The 15,568-nt window shown below is 42.2% G+C and overlaps 1 protein-coding gene across 1 annotated transcript; it reads right to left on the bottom strand.

Moving 5' to 3' along the window:
• Nucleotides 1–2,203: 2,203 nt before the first annotated feature.
• Nucleotides 2,204–3,154, bottom strand: LOC130360912 (taste receptor type 2 member 9-like). The gene has a single exon (XM_056563465.1). The coding sequence runs from the start codon at nucleotides 3,152–3,154 to the stop codon at nucleotides 2,204–2,206; it is 951 nt and encodes a 316-aa protein (XP_056419440.1).
• Between the last annotated feature and the right edge of the window lie 12,414 nt (nucleotides 3,155–15,568).

The following is a 15,568-nucleotide window of genomic DNA, read 5'->3' as shown; positions in this document are numbered from 1 at the left end:
ACAGTTTGTCAATTAGACAAAAAAAACTTTATTGTCTAATTGACAAACTGTCTGCGCTTGCGCGAAGCTACGCTATTAGCGTAGACCTAATGTACGCTACGCTGTTAGCGTAGCACTTGCATACTCGCGCATGCGCAGACAGTTTGTCAATTAGACAAAAAAAAACTTTATTGGTAAAAAAAAAACTACCTGCGCATGTGCCGGAAGAGGTCACAGATTCGTCGCTGAGTCACAGAAGAAACAGGAAGAATAGATTTGCCTTGGACGTCAGAAGATAGGAAGGACAGAAGCAAGAACACACACCCCCGACATCCCACTTACCGAACAAAACATGGCGGAGGCCGAGGTGCACTGCAAGCCACTGGAAGAAAAAGGGGCTAGCTTCTGGATTTTCACAAAAGGTAAGAAAATACATATATGCATAATCACAACACACATAAAAAAAACACATACTTATACACACATAACACACAAACATAATAACAAAAAACAGTATAAACAAGGGAGAACCCCTTTAAATCAACTGGTGCCAAAAAGTTAAACAGATTTGTAAATTAATTCTATTAAAAAATTTTAACCCTTCCAGTACTTATCAGCTTCTGTATACTATAGAGGAAAATGTATAGTTCTTTTCTGTCTGACCACAGTGCTCTCTGCTGCCACCTCTGTCCATGTCAGGAACTTTCCAGAGAAGGGGAGGTTTGCTATGGGGATTTGCTCCTACTATGGACAGTTCCTGACATGGAAAGAGGTGCCAGCGGAGAGCACTGTGGTCTGACAGAAAAGAACAACTCAACTTCTCTGTAGCTTACAGCAGCTGATAAGTACTGGAAGGATTAAGATTTTTAAATAGAAGTAATTTACAAATCTGATAAAATTTCTGGCGACAGTTGATTAGAAAAAAAACTATGGGAGCTATAACACTGCAAAAAAAAGTGAAAAAAAAGTTAACAAAGGTCATTTAACCCCTTCCCTAATAAAAGTTTGAATCAACCCCCTTTTCCCATAAAAAAAAATAAACATATGTGGTATCGCCGCCTGTGGAAATGTCCAAACTATAAAAATATATTGTTAATTAAACTGCACGGTCAATGGCGTACACGCAAAAAAATTCCAAAGTACAAAATAGTGTATTTTTGGTAATTTTTTATATCATGAAAAAATGAATAAAAAGCGATCAAAAAGTCTGATCAATACGAAATTGGTACCGATAAAAACTTCAGATCACGTCGCAAAAATTTGTCCTCATCATCCGTACGCAGAAAAATAAAAAAGTTATAGGGGTTAGAAGATGAGAATTTTTAACATACAAATTTTCCTGCATGTAGTTATGATTTTTTTCCGAAGTACGACAATATTCAACCTATATAAGTAGGGGATCATTTTAATCGTATGGACCTTTTTTATCAGAAATTTTTACCGGAAGTGCATTTTTACCGGAAAATGCACCGCGTAGAAAAGGAAGCCCCCAAAAGTTACAAAATTACATTTTTTCTTCAATTTTGTCGCACAATGGATTTTTTTTTTTCTGTTTCGCCGTGGATTTTTGGGTAAAATGACTAATGTCACTGCAAAGTAGAATTGGTGGTGAAAAAAAATAAGCCATTATTGAATTTTATGTGCAAAATTGAAAGTGTTATTATTTTTAGAAGGTGATGAGGAAAAAATGAAAATGCAAAAACGGAAAAACCCTGCGTTCTTAAGGGGTTAAGTCATAGGTAAGGAAATAATCCAGACAGATAAACTTAAATAAATTCATAAATGTTGTATAATTAGATAATATTATATAATAAAATAATATAGTTACTACAAACCTATTTGTAGAATCTAAAAAAGCAAAATAACAATTTTCACACAATATGCACTTGGAGAGTTATAGCTATAGAGAGTGCAGGGGCAGCAGTCATTCCTAGACCATGGTGCCACATAAGAAACACCAGTATTATGAAGGTCACCTGGTAAGTACAGGCCCTGGTACAGATTTACATTGGACCCAGGAACTTCCACTTTGGGAGAATCTAGGGGAAGTGACAATTCCTCTAAAACACACATCTGGGTGGTTGTCACCTATCAATTAATTTTTTGGCTAATAAGCATATTAACTAGAAAAGCTTTGTCTACAAGCACATTGCACTATTCAGACAATGATATGAATGTAAATGTGTTACAAAACAACAAAAGAAGAAAATACAACGTCCACATATCAAGTAGTGACAGTCATCACTAAGTCTCCAGGTTCTTCTCTCTTCATCCAGCAGTTGGATAAGGACTTGAGGATCCTGGACAATGGATTCTTCAGCTTGGGTGTTACATAGATCAGTAACATTGAATGGAATGTTCCAGAAACAGTCCAAGGGAAAGAATAGGATACAAAACCGAATATGTAATAGTACTTCTCTGCCAATACATTGATGATGACACATACTATAGAGCTTATAAGGGAACCAGCAATGTACTTAATGATCCTATAATAGGGATCCAGAGAGCTAGTCACATTCCTGTTACATCTCATGTGTCTGATGTGAAGGTACAGAGAGGTGATAAGAAACAACGAGGACAAGAAAAAGACAAGAAACGGCCCAAAGATGTTAACAAAGAACACAATAGACATTGTCTCAACTGGCAGATGCTTGTAGCTGTAATTTGTTGAATTTTGATAAACATAATATGTCTTCGCCCCAGTAAAAGCAACTAAATAGATGGCTGAGGTTTGGCCAATGGAGACCAGAAGAGAAGCCATAATAAAATACAGGATCCTCTTTGAAAGAATCTTCCTCAGCCATGAAATGAAGACACTGTGAATGTTGGCGATCTTCAGATAGAAGACGACACCCAGAAGGGTGGACAACCAGAAGGAGGAATACATAGTGGAGAAGTATATGATTCTGATAATCAATATAGCAAAACATATGGTACAAAAAGTTTCCCAAAACTGATTCATCTGGATCACACATTGTAGAATCATCCTGGAGATCATGATGGAGATGATGACTTGGTCAGATGTGGACATGGTTCTTCCTTTCCTCCAGTCCATAACATAGACAGCGATGATGTACACGTTTGTTATTAGTCCCACTATAAAGGCAATCTCTGTTGTAGTAAAAAGACTGTAATATATAATATAGAGAAATTCTACATCTATGTCAGATGCCATTCTTTAAGGGGTATTAGTGATCTGCACTGATGGAAGGTGATACAGGTTGTAACAGTAAAGGCAGTGATCGTTTTATCTGTAAGAACAATGCAAATCATAATGCAAAAATAACTCAATGGAAAATAGAAAGATAGGAATAGATGTTACTTGGTGTTGGATCTTGTGACAAGTTGACCTGACTGCTCGCTATTTATTCAGATTTACAGTCTTGTATGGAGAAGGGAAGGGAAATATTTATTCTTATTACAGTTAAAGAAAAATAATATTATCCCCTAGTGACTGTACATTTGCCAACTGAAAAATAAATATTCAGTCCATAATTTTAATGGTTGGTTCAGTTAAACAATAACAGACAAAATGACAAGAAAAGAAAATCAGTGCAGGAAGAGAACAGGAAGCTGAATGATCAGTGTTCAACTTCCTAATACAAGAATAATGCTAGCAATGGCCCTCATTTACTATTGCAAACCCGACATGTTTTGTCGGATTGTGCGCCAGATTCTGTCGCATTGCACCAGAATATGCAGCAGAATTTGCGCCGAAATTGAAAAAAAAAACAGACTAACTCTCCATTTTACTAAGAAAACCCGAAAAGGGGCACGGCTGTTGTGAAAAGGGTGCGTGGTCACCGTAAAGGGGCATGTTCCTGAAATTTTTACAAAAACCCAACATATTTACTAAGGTTTCCACAGAAAATGTGTTGGATTTGAGCTGAGGAAAACCCGACAGATCAGAGAATATGGTGCCAGAAAGTTAAACAGATTTGTAAATTATTTCTATTTAAAAACCTTAATCCTTCCAGTACTTATCAGCTGCGGTATACTACAGAGCAAGTTGGGTAGTTCTTTCCAGTCTGACCACAGTGCACATAGAAAAACAAGAATAAATACTATAAAAAAATAAGGTGAAAAAGAAAAAAAAAACAATGCAGAGTTGAAATACATGTGCACCTTACCCCAACGTAAGTTTCGTGATATTGCGCCCTATGAACTGTACAGAGGTAAATAGGCCAGGAGAGGGAGGTTAAATGAATTCATTCTATTCTTGTCCTACAGTATATCTGTGTGACCTTTCACTGTAAGGCTTGTTCACACTTTGTTTTTTTAAACCATCTTTTGTACCACAAACATCCATTATTTAGCTGTTTTATGGTTTTATGATTCAAAAGATCCGGAAAAAAAACACCTTTTTGCATACTAAGTTAAAGGAATTTCATGGTAAAAAAGCTTGTAATTCACACATTGTGTTATTTAACAGGTTTTATCTAAATAAAAAAAAATTATTTTTAAGCAAAAAAAAAAAACGAATTTTGTTAATCATTAATCCAAAATCATAGTGGTATTGGCAAGTTAATTAAAATGATTCTGACTGACGATCAATATATATTAATACTTATATACCATTGCTAATACTGCAAAAAGATATTTGTTACCCTTAACCTATATATCCAGCTTGCTATCTGCTCGTGACTACGATGGCGACCTTGGAATCAAGCCAAGAGAACCAAGTTAAGAAGAGGAGTTGGAATTTTAGAGACAAAATATGGCCAAGAGAGAAATGAATGATAATATACTAATGTATACAGACACAAAACTCAAATGACCAATCAAAATATAACATGATGATTTTGACGTGATAACTAACCTCCCCTTTTTGTCAAATGTAAAAACCAATGTACTTCCGTGTAATAAACAGAATTCTCTGAGAACTCTTGGGAACAGTTCCTGGATTTCTTGCTGAGAAAGAGTTTTATACCAACTTTTTTGTCTGGTGTATATTTCTTGTATCGACACTCAGCAGTATACAGGAGCAGTCACGCACATTTTAAGGCCTCTTCCGCACCCATCCTTGACAGTATATATTATTACACCCTTTCTTTTACTGAATATATGTATAATGTTTATAACCCACTAAAATTACCAGTACACAAGAAAAATATTATCACCATACATAATACCATCATATTGTTATTGATCAAATCCTGTATACTGACCAATATTACCAATAATACCAGCATACAAGGAGGAATATTATCACCATACATATTACCATCATACTGTTACTGACCAAATCCTGTATACTGAGACCAATATCACCAATAATACCAGTATACAAGGAGGAATAATATCACCATACATATTACCATTGATATGGATTTTATCAGATACCTTGTAACTATCTTACTCCCGGCCAAATCCGTATACAGAATTTGTATACTAAATTATACCAAAGTAAATCAAACGGAGCCATGTCAGTTTGTTAATACTTCAAATGTTCTGCGTGCTCTTCTGAGCTTTGTTTCAAACCGTTCAACCTTATATCACCTTTGTAATTAACATAAGTTCCCACCCTCACTAGGGGGTATACAAATAGCTGTGGCATACCATATAAGGTATGCTTTTCCTGAAGTCTTTTTTTCAGGAACTCTACTCGATGGGAGGGGGTGAGCAGAAAGTAAAATGGGGGATGGGGCCTTGGGCTTTGTCCTTTGCTAAACTTCAGGGGGCTTCAAGTCCTCTTAGGTGTTGGCCAGAAACTTCCTCTATTCGATGGTGGGGGCCAAACAGGAAGGAGCAGAATAACATTAGGGGGAGGGGTGGCTTTGTCCAAAATGGGCATTTTACGTATACAGTACATAAACATATATATATATATATATATATATATATATATATATATATATATATACACACAACACACACACACATCCATTACAATCCCCCCTTAAAATGACCATTTTACCTTTCCCTAATTTCCATCATCATAACTCATCTGCCCAATGTGTTTTCTCGACTGCTTCAATGTACTTTAGAAGACCCATGGCTTATCCATGGACCCCCATAGACTCAGACTTTACACATATGGAGTCAGAGGCTATACTTATGGTTCACTGGTGTTATAGATGGCATTGAAGCTCTGTAATGGGGTATAGGCTTCATCTATAATCTTGGAGTGCACATTCGCCATCACTGGTGTGGCATTCTCGACGGTCATCTCAAACTTCTTCTTTAGGCAAGGCAAAAAACAACACACAACAAAGCAAGATTATCAGAATTAAAAGTATGGTTATTTAGGTCCTCTATTGCCTGAGAAATATATGTACAACAGGTCTCCCCAAAACATTTTACATACCCCCCTTTTTGCCCTTACATCATACATCATATCTAATGCCGTACCATTATGGAATGTTACAGCAGATGTGGCTCTAAGTGGTTCGGCCTGACCTTTAAGAGCATTTACTAAGAAATGTATGAATCTCTGTTGGTTAAAATAGATATAATTAATCCTGTTCTAGGAAATCTGGGATATTATTGAATCAAATCCGGGCTTTTACTTGACCTTTATCTCTAAACTCATCTGGGACCCCCCTTGGGACTCATCTATGCGGGATCCTGATATGTAAGCATCTGTTTCATCACTTATTTCCTGACACACACTCAATTACAGAATCTGAACTAGGCACAATTTTATAAAATGTTCTTAAATGTATTCTTTACTGTATCTATGGTAGGGATTCAATACAGTCAAACAAGGACATACTTATATTGGCCCACCTTAGGCAGTTAAATGAAGTCTACTCATAGTCTCTGAAATGGTAAGATGATTATGGAATGTGTTGGTTAGGTACCCTTATTGTTTTACCTAGGTCATAACAGATGTAAATAATGAAGTCTGTACAAACCTTCATTCTGCATTGTCGAATCCTGAGGCCACCCAATGTACTGACATTACTACACACATAGTTCCCTTCTACTTAGTGTATGGGGTCATATATGTTACCATGGGGTACAAGACTGCTGGCACACACAGTTTCTTACCAACTCTCCAGATGCCGTCTTTGCCCTGTCTTTCTTCTTCCATTGCTCTCTCTCTCTCAGTATGCATTGCTGGTTCCTGCAAGAGACCTAACCAGACAGATCCACACTTCCCCATCCACCTGTACACTCTGTACCATAACTGTGGGAGGACAGGAGCACTGCAGTCTTGGCAGTCTTCTCCACCATCCAGTCCCCTTGGCTTTTGAGGATTGCTTTCTTCATGTGGGTCTGATCTTTACAATGGCCACCTTCTCTGGCAGCTCTAGGACTTTGAACACTTGAATTACAAACTACAGATTCTACATTTTGATTGGTTTGCCCAAGGATTCAAGAAAACCTTCACTTCAATAGGCCCATACTTGTGGGCAGTAATTAAAGTATACTTGTACTCATTATGTCATATCTTCAGATATCTTACACATCTCAGTGAATATCATCAACTCTACTTTTCTGAACCACCAGCTCAGATCGAGTGGTTTGCAGTAGAACTTCATTCTGCATGTGGTCACCATATATCCTGTCTTATGTATTACATCTTTACATTACTTGGAACAAGCTTACATTTATAACACAGCATCAACCATGGATTCTCTAATATCCTATCATGGCTCTTGAATTTTTAACCTTATAAGTTTAAGACAATCAGCATCTTCGTGTTACACAAAATTATCATTATAAAGTTATCCACTCAAAATTGATGTTATTCAAATAAATGCAATGTAGAATGTATAGGTATCTCACATTGTGTATGCAGGTACTATAAACACACTCAAGTTTAAACAGTAGATATGTAGTTTCTTTAATTTAATGTGATTGTGTTTCAGTAGACCAAGGCTGTCAATCTTTCAATAAGCCCTGCCTTTCTCCTCTCACTCCTCTACGTCACCGGTCACCGCCCCTTTGAGTCTGGCTTTTTGTTCTTCCTCAGGCTTGGTCAGTCTTCAATACCACTTGGACGTTTAGTATCTGACTTGATTTCTGTGTTACTCTACCTCAAGAGACATACAAGACATATGTAACATGTAACAATACTGATATTTACAAATACTCAATGTACAACACAAAGGGCCCATATTCTCACCAAAAAATGTAAAAGAATAAAAATATACAGATCTCTTCCAAAAATTGGGAAAAATTCACCTTCAGTGTGCATTATTTATAATCAATAACCATTAGCTGATTGTAAATGCTTAAAGGGTACCTCATATCAAAAAAACTTTTGATATATTATAGATTAATGTATGCAGAATAACTTTACAATTGCATGTTATTAAAAAAATATGCTTCTTTCTATTTAATTTTCCACTTTGAAGAAATGACCACTAGGGGTCTCCCTACCAGTCCTGGCAGCAAGCATTTCAGACTCACGCTGGAGTCCTAAACACTACGAGCTGCCAGTCTGCTTTGTTCATAAAAGGAGAACACTCAGAGCTGCCAGCCTGCTTTGTTCACAGCCTGTTTGGCTGTGAACAAAGCAGGCTGGCAGCTCTGAGTGTTTAGGACTCCAGCATGAGTCAGAAATGCTTGCCAACAGGACTGATCGGGAAAAATACAATAGAAAGAAGCATATTTTTCATTAACATGCTATTGGAAAGTTAATCAACATTCATTAATCTAAAATATATCAAAAGTTTATTTGATGAGAGGTACCCTTTAAGGTAATATTCATTAATTAAATAGTGATCACTTTTTAATTTATTTTATTTTTCTTAGCCAAACTTCTTCTCTTGTTACTCCTATAATATAATCAGACCATTAAAGGGGTTGTCCGCTGCCCTGCCTTCCGTAGCTTCGCTCACAGCGTCCCAAAGTTCATTATTCCGAACGCTGTGTGCGGGCTTCCGTGTTCGCGGCACGCCCGCCCCTTCGTGACATCACAACCGCCCTCTCAATGAAAGTCGCACCCCCTTCCCATAGACTTTCATTGAGGGGGCGGGCGTGACGTCACGAGGGGGCGGGCGTGATGTCACGAGGGGGCGGCCACGAACACGGAAGCCCGCACACAGCGTTCGGAGTAATGAACTTCTGGACGCTGCGAGCGTAGCTCCGAAAGGCAGGGGAGTGGACAACCCCTTTAATTGCATTTCCTCATACCTTTCAGTCTTGGCACCCATCCTATGCAACTGTGAAAACAAACCTTGTTAAGATATTAATAAAATATCATCAAATAGGTTCAATCAATACCACGTGGATTTTTTTTTCTTTACCAATTTAAAAAAAAATCCATTACAACATAAACACTTAACCCCTTAAGGACCCAGCCCTTTTCACCTTAAGGACTGAGCCCTTTTTCACAATTATGACCACCGTCACTTTACGAATTAATAACGCAAAAACGCTTTTACCGAATATTCTAATTCTGAGATTGTTTTTTTGTGACATATTCTACTTTATTTTGGTGGTAAATCTTCGGCGTTAATTGCATCCTTTGAAGCTCTCTACTTGTAAGGAAAATGGATATTCCAAATAAATTTTATTTTTCTTCACAAATACAATATATCCACTTTATGTTGGCATCATAAAATTGACATATTTTAGCTTTTTGAAAAAATTTGAGGGCTTCAAATTAAAGCAGCAATTTTCAAAAATTTCATGAAAATTGCTAAATCTGAAGGGACAGATGTTACAGAACTACAACTCCCAGCATGCCTGGGCAGTCGAGGCATGATGAGAGTTGTAGTTTGGCAACATCTGGAGGGCTACCGTTTGGGCACCACTGTAACAGTGTTCTCCAAACTGTGACCCTCCAGATGTTGCAAAACTACAACTCCCAGCATCCCCAGGATTCTTCTCCTGCAGGTACGGCCTCCCTCTTCTTCCCAGATCCCCTCGACATCCAGGGGCGGGCAGTACGGGGAGTTGCCATGGCAGAACAACCCCCTGTCCTGCGCTGCCATTGGTCAAAACTCCGTTCTGAATAATGGCAGGGGATAGGAGGAGATCGCAGCTTTGCGACCTCACTCCTATCCCTTGGGCTGATCGGGGCTGTTGCTGTCAGCTCCGATCAGCCCTATTTTCCGGGTGATCGGGTCACCAGAGACCCGATCAGCCTGGAATTGGACAAAATCACATGTCTGAATTGACATACGATTTTCTCCGATCGCCGACATGGGTGGGTTTCAGGCCCCCCCTGGGTGATGTGCCAGGGTGCCTGCTGAATGATTTCAGCCGGCATCCGGCTCCGGTCCCCAACCGGCTAGCGGTGGGGACAGGATTTCCCACGGGCGTATGGATACGCCCTCGATCCTTAAGAACTCGGAATGCAGGGCGTATCCATACGCCCTGTGTCCTGAAGAGGTTAAAGAAACAGCTCCACCAGAAAACATGGTCATACTCCATGTATTCCTAATTCATTAATCTACATCATACATACTTCACTATACTAAGTGGGCTAAGATGGCTGCCGGGGAGTGGAGGTGAGAATAATTTGGTGAGCCAATATGGCTGCTGGGGGAGGAGGAGGATGTTGGAGCAGTGAGTGTCTCAATATGGCTGCTGAGGGAGGAACTTCTCTTCTGGGGGTGATAAAATAGCTGCCCCCATACGGAGTAAGGATGGGATATATGGAGGATGAAACCAGGGGGGTAGTGATTTTAGGGTGCGGCCGGTGTATGCCACAGCTATAACATAAGTATAACTCCATAAAGGATTTTTAGCACCACAATGAAAACATGACCAATAAGAATATGGCAGTGACAGGTTTACTCCCTCCAACGTTGGATACATATGGCATGGAAGGTATTTCATCTGTATTTTCACATTCCATTCCCCCCTCCCCCCTCCCCCGTCTACTGAGACCAATATTACCAATAATACCAGTATAGAACGAGAAATATCACTAGGGATGAGCAAGCCGAGCCCAGTAACCCCATCTAGGTCCGTACATTGGGGTGACTCACCAAACTTTCAAACATTGACAGTCTAGGCTAGCGCGAGACTAGCAACAGCAGTAATAATAGCAGAAAGGATATGAAACACATGACATTTTTGTGCTTAATGGAAGAAGGAGTACTGGGAACACTTAGACCTTATTCATATTGCCGTCAGAGTCCGCTAGGAACTGAGTCCGACCAGAGTCCGACCAGGAACTGGTCACAGCAGGAACAATTAACAGCTTTAAAGCAGGGTTAGATACATTCCTGGAACAAAATAACATTAATGCTTATGCAGAATTATAAAACTACATCCCTTTCCCTTATCCCCTTACATCCTTCCCTTCAATCCCCTGGTTGGACTTGATGGACGTATGTCTTTTTTCAACCATACTAACTATGTACCCATAATGGGACGGATACGAACAGCAATTTGTTCCCAGCCTAAGAAGACATCAAGGTAGCCTAGGATACCTTGCAGCTATCAGCATGATCACATGGTTATCCAATCATTGCTTTGCATTATGTTTCATGCCAAAAAGACACATCATAGGGGTGGGTTTAGGCAGCTAGTAAAGCACCATGCACTGCTAGTGATGTCGCGAACATAAAATTTTCCGTTTGCGAACGGTGAATGCGAATTTCCGCAAATGTTCGCGAACGTGCGAACCGGGCGAATCGCCATAGACTTCAATAGGCAGGCGAATTTTAAAACCCAGAGGGACTCTTTCTGGCCACAAAAGTGATGGAAAAGTTGTTTCAAGGCGACTAACACCTGAACTGTGGCATGCCGGAGGGGGATCCATGGCAAAACTCCCATGGAAAATGTCTTAGTTGATGCAGAGTCTGGTTTTAATCCATAAAGGGCATAAATCACCTATTATTCCTAAATTCTTTGGAATAACGTGCTTTAACCTGTTGGGGACGAAGGGCGTATGCATACGCCCTTGCGTCCTGGTACTTAAGGACGAAGGGCGTATCCATATGCCCGTGGGAATTTCGGTCCCCGCCGCGCGCCGGGCGGGGACCGGGCCGGGGTGACTGCTGATATCTATTAGCAGTCACCCCGTGCAAATGCCCAGGGGGGTCATTAGACCCCCCCATGTTGGCGATCGGCGAAAATCGCAAGTGAATTCACACTTGCGATTTGCGCCGATTACGGGTCATTACGGGTCTATGGTGACCCGGTGACCCGGAATAGAAGGGGGATCGCGGGTGTCTAAGACACTCACGATCCCCCTATTGGTGGTCTAGACGCGACCACCAATAGCAGATCTGGGGCGGGGGGGGGGTTTACTTTCGTTTTCCCCATCCTGCCCACCCACAATAGGCGGGGCAGAACGGGGAAAACGAAGAGGAGCCGCGCCGGAGTCCACTTACCCCTCCGGAGGCAGCGGAGCGACGGCGATCGGTGGGCGGCGACGGAGATCTACGGCGGCGTGCGGCAGAAGAGGACGGCTCCCTGGATGCGACGGAAGCCGGTGAGTAGTTGCCTAGCAACATCTAGAGGGCTACAGTCTGAGACCACTATAGTGGTCTCTAGACTGTAGCCCTCCAGATGTTGCAAAACTACAACTCCCAGCATGCCCAGACAGCTGTTTGCTGTCTGGGCATGCTGGGAGTTGTAGTTTTGCAACATCTGGAGGTCCACAGTTTGGAGATTACTGTTCAGTGGTCTCTAAATTGTAGCACTCCATATGTTGCAAAACTACAAATTCCAGCATGCCCATACAGATAACAGCTGTCTTGTAGTTGCGTACCTCCAGCTGTTGCATAACTACATCTCCCAGCATGCCCTTCTGTGATCAGTACATGCTGGGAATTGCAGTTTTGCAACAGCTGGAGGCACACTGGTTGGAAAATACTGAGTTAGGTAACAGAACCTAACTGAAGGTTTTCCAACCAGTGTGCCTCCAGCAGTTGCAAAACTACAACTCCCAGCATGTACTGACAGACCGTGCATGCTGGGAGTTGTAGTTTTGCAACAGCTGGAGGCACACTGGTTGGAAAATACTGAGTTAAGTAACAGAACCTAACTCAATGTTTTCCAACCAGTGTGCCTCCAGCTGTTGCAAAACTACAACTCCCAGCATGCACGGTCTGTCAGTACATGCTTGGAGTTGTAGTTTTGAAACAGCTGGAGGTTTGCCCCCCCCCCCAATGTGAACGTACAGGGTACATTTACAGGGTACACCGTAACCCGCCAGTGTGAATGTACCCTAAAAACACTACACTAACACCTAATAAAGAGTAAAACACTACATATACACCCCTTACACTGTCTCCCCCCCCCCAATAAAAATGAAAAACGTATTGTATGGCAGTGTTTCCAAAACGGAGCCTCCAGCTGTTGCAAAACAACAACTCCCAGCATTTCCGGACAGCCACTGACTGTCCAGGCATGCTGGGAGTTTAGCAACAGCTGGAGGCACCCTGTTTGGGAATCACTGGCATAGAATACCCCTATGTCCACCCCTATGCAATCCTTAATTTAGTCCTCAAATGCGCATGGCGCTCTCACTTCAGAGCCCTGTCGTATTTCAAGGAAACAGTTTAGGGCCGCATATGGGATATCTCCGTACTCAGGAGAAATTACACTACAAATTTTAGGGGGCTTTTTCTCCTTTTACCCCTTATGAAAAGGAAAAGTTGGGGTCTACACCAGCCTATTAGTGTAAAAAAAAAAAAATTTACACTAACATGCTGGTGTTGCCATTTACTTTTTATTTTCACAAGAGGTAAAAGGAAAAAAAGACCCCCAAAATTTGTAACGCAATTTCTCCTGAGTACGGAAATACCCCATATGTGGGCGTAAAATGCTCTGCGGGCGCACAGCAAGGCTCAGGAGTGAGAGCGCACTTTGTACATTTGAGGCCGAAATTGGTGATTTACACAGGGGTGGCTGATTTTACAGCGGTTCTGACATAAACGCAAAAAAATAAATACCCACATGTGATCCCATTTTGGAAACTATACCCCTCACGGAATGTAACAAGGGGTACAGTGAGCATTTACGCCCCACAGGTGTATGACAGATTTTTGGAACAGTGGAATGTGAAAATGAAAATTGTAATTTTTTTGTTTGCACAGCCCACTGTTCCAAAGATCTGTCAAACGCCAGTAGGGTGTACATGCTCACTGTACCCCTTGTTACATTCCGTGAGGGGTGTAGTTTTCAAAATGGGGTCACATGTGGGGGTGTCCACTGTTCTGGCACCACAAGGGGCTTTGTAAATGCACAGGGCCCCCGACTTCCATTCCTAACAAATTATCTCTCTAAAAGCTCAATGGCGCTCCTTCTTTTCTGAGCATTGTAGTTCGCTCGCAGTGCACTTGACGTCCAAACATGGGGTATTTCCATACTCAGAAGAAATGGGGTTACAAATTTTGGGGGGCATTTTCTCCTATTACCCTTTGTAAAAAAAGTAAAATTTGGGGAAAAAACAGCATTTTTGTGGAATTTTTTTTTCATTTCCACTTCCGACTTTAACAAAAACACCTGTGGGGTGTTAAGGCTCACCGTACCCCTTGTTACGTTCCTTGAGGGGTTTCGTTTCCATAATAGTGTGCGATGTGTGGGGTTTTGCTGTCCTGGCACCATAGGGGCTTCCTAAATGGGACATGCCCCCCAAAAACCATGTTACGCCGAGCGCTCCGGGTCCCCGCTCCTCCCCGGAGCGCTCGCTACACTCTCGCTATTGCAGCGCTCCGGTCAGATCCACTGACCCGGTGCGCTGCGATCCTGCCTCCAGCCGGGATGCGATTCGCGATGCGGGTGGCGCCCGCTCGCGATGCGCACCCCGGCTCCCGTACCTGACTCGCTCTCCGTCGGTCCTGTCCCGGCGCGCGCGGCCCCGCTCCCTAGGGCGCGCGCGCGCCGGGTCTCTGCGATTTAAAGGGCCACTGCGCCGCTGATTGGCGCAGTGGTTCTAATTAGTGTGTTCACCTGTGCACTCCCTATGTATACCTCACTTCCCCTGCACTCCCTCGCCGGATCTTGTTGCCATTGTGCCAGTGAAAGCGTTTCCTTGTGTGTTCCTAGCCTGTGTTCCAGACCTCCTGCCGTTGCCCCTGACTATGATCCTTGCTGCCTGCCCCGACCTTCTGCTACGTCCGACCTTGCTTCTGTCTACTCCCTTGTACCGCGCCTATCTTCAGCAGTCAGAGAGGTTGAGCCGTTGCTAGTGGATACGACCTGGTCACTACCGCCGCAGCAAGACCATCCCGCTTTGCAGCGGGCTCTGGTGAACACCAGTAGTGACTTAGAACCGGTCCACTAGCACGGTCCACGCCAATCCCTCTCTGGCACAGAGGATCCACCTTCTGCCAGCCGGCATCGTGACAGTAGATCCGGCCATGGATCCCGCTGAAGTTCCTCTGCCAGTTGTCGCCGACCTCACCACGGTGGTCGCCCAGCAGTCACAACAGATAGCGCAACAAGGCCACCAGCTGTCTCAACTGACCGTGATGCTACAGCAGCTACTACCTCAGCTTCAGCAATCATCTCCTCCGCCAGCTCCTGCACCTCCTCCGCAGCGAGTGGCCGCTTCAGGCCTACGACTATCCTTGCCGGATAAATTTGATGGGGACTCTAAATTTTGCCGTGGCTTTCTCTCTCAATGTTCCCTGCACTTGGAGATGATGTCGGACCAGTTTCCTACTGAAAGGTCTAAGGTGGCTTTCGTAGTCAGCCTTCTGTCTGGAAAAGCTCTGTCATGGGCCAC

Source organism: Hyla sarda, chromosome 3, assembly GCF_029499605.1.
Source record: "Hyla sarda isolate aHylSar1 chromosome 3, aHylSar1.hap1, whole genome shotgun sequence".
NCBI lineage: Eukaryota > Metazoa > Chordata > Amphibia > Anura > Hylidae > Hyla > Hyla sarda.
The sequence above is the reverse complement of the archived record's forward strand: the minus strand, read 5'-3'. Positions and strand labels throughout refer to the sequence as shown.

Excerpts from the sequence above, each read along its gene's own strand:
- LOC130360912 (XM_056563465.1), bottom strand. The coding sequence starts at position 3,154 with ATGGCATCTGACATAGATGTAGAATTTCTCTATATTATATATTACAGT.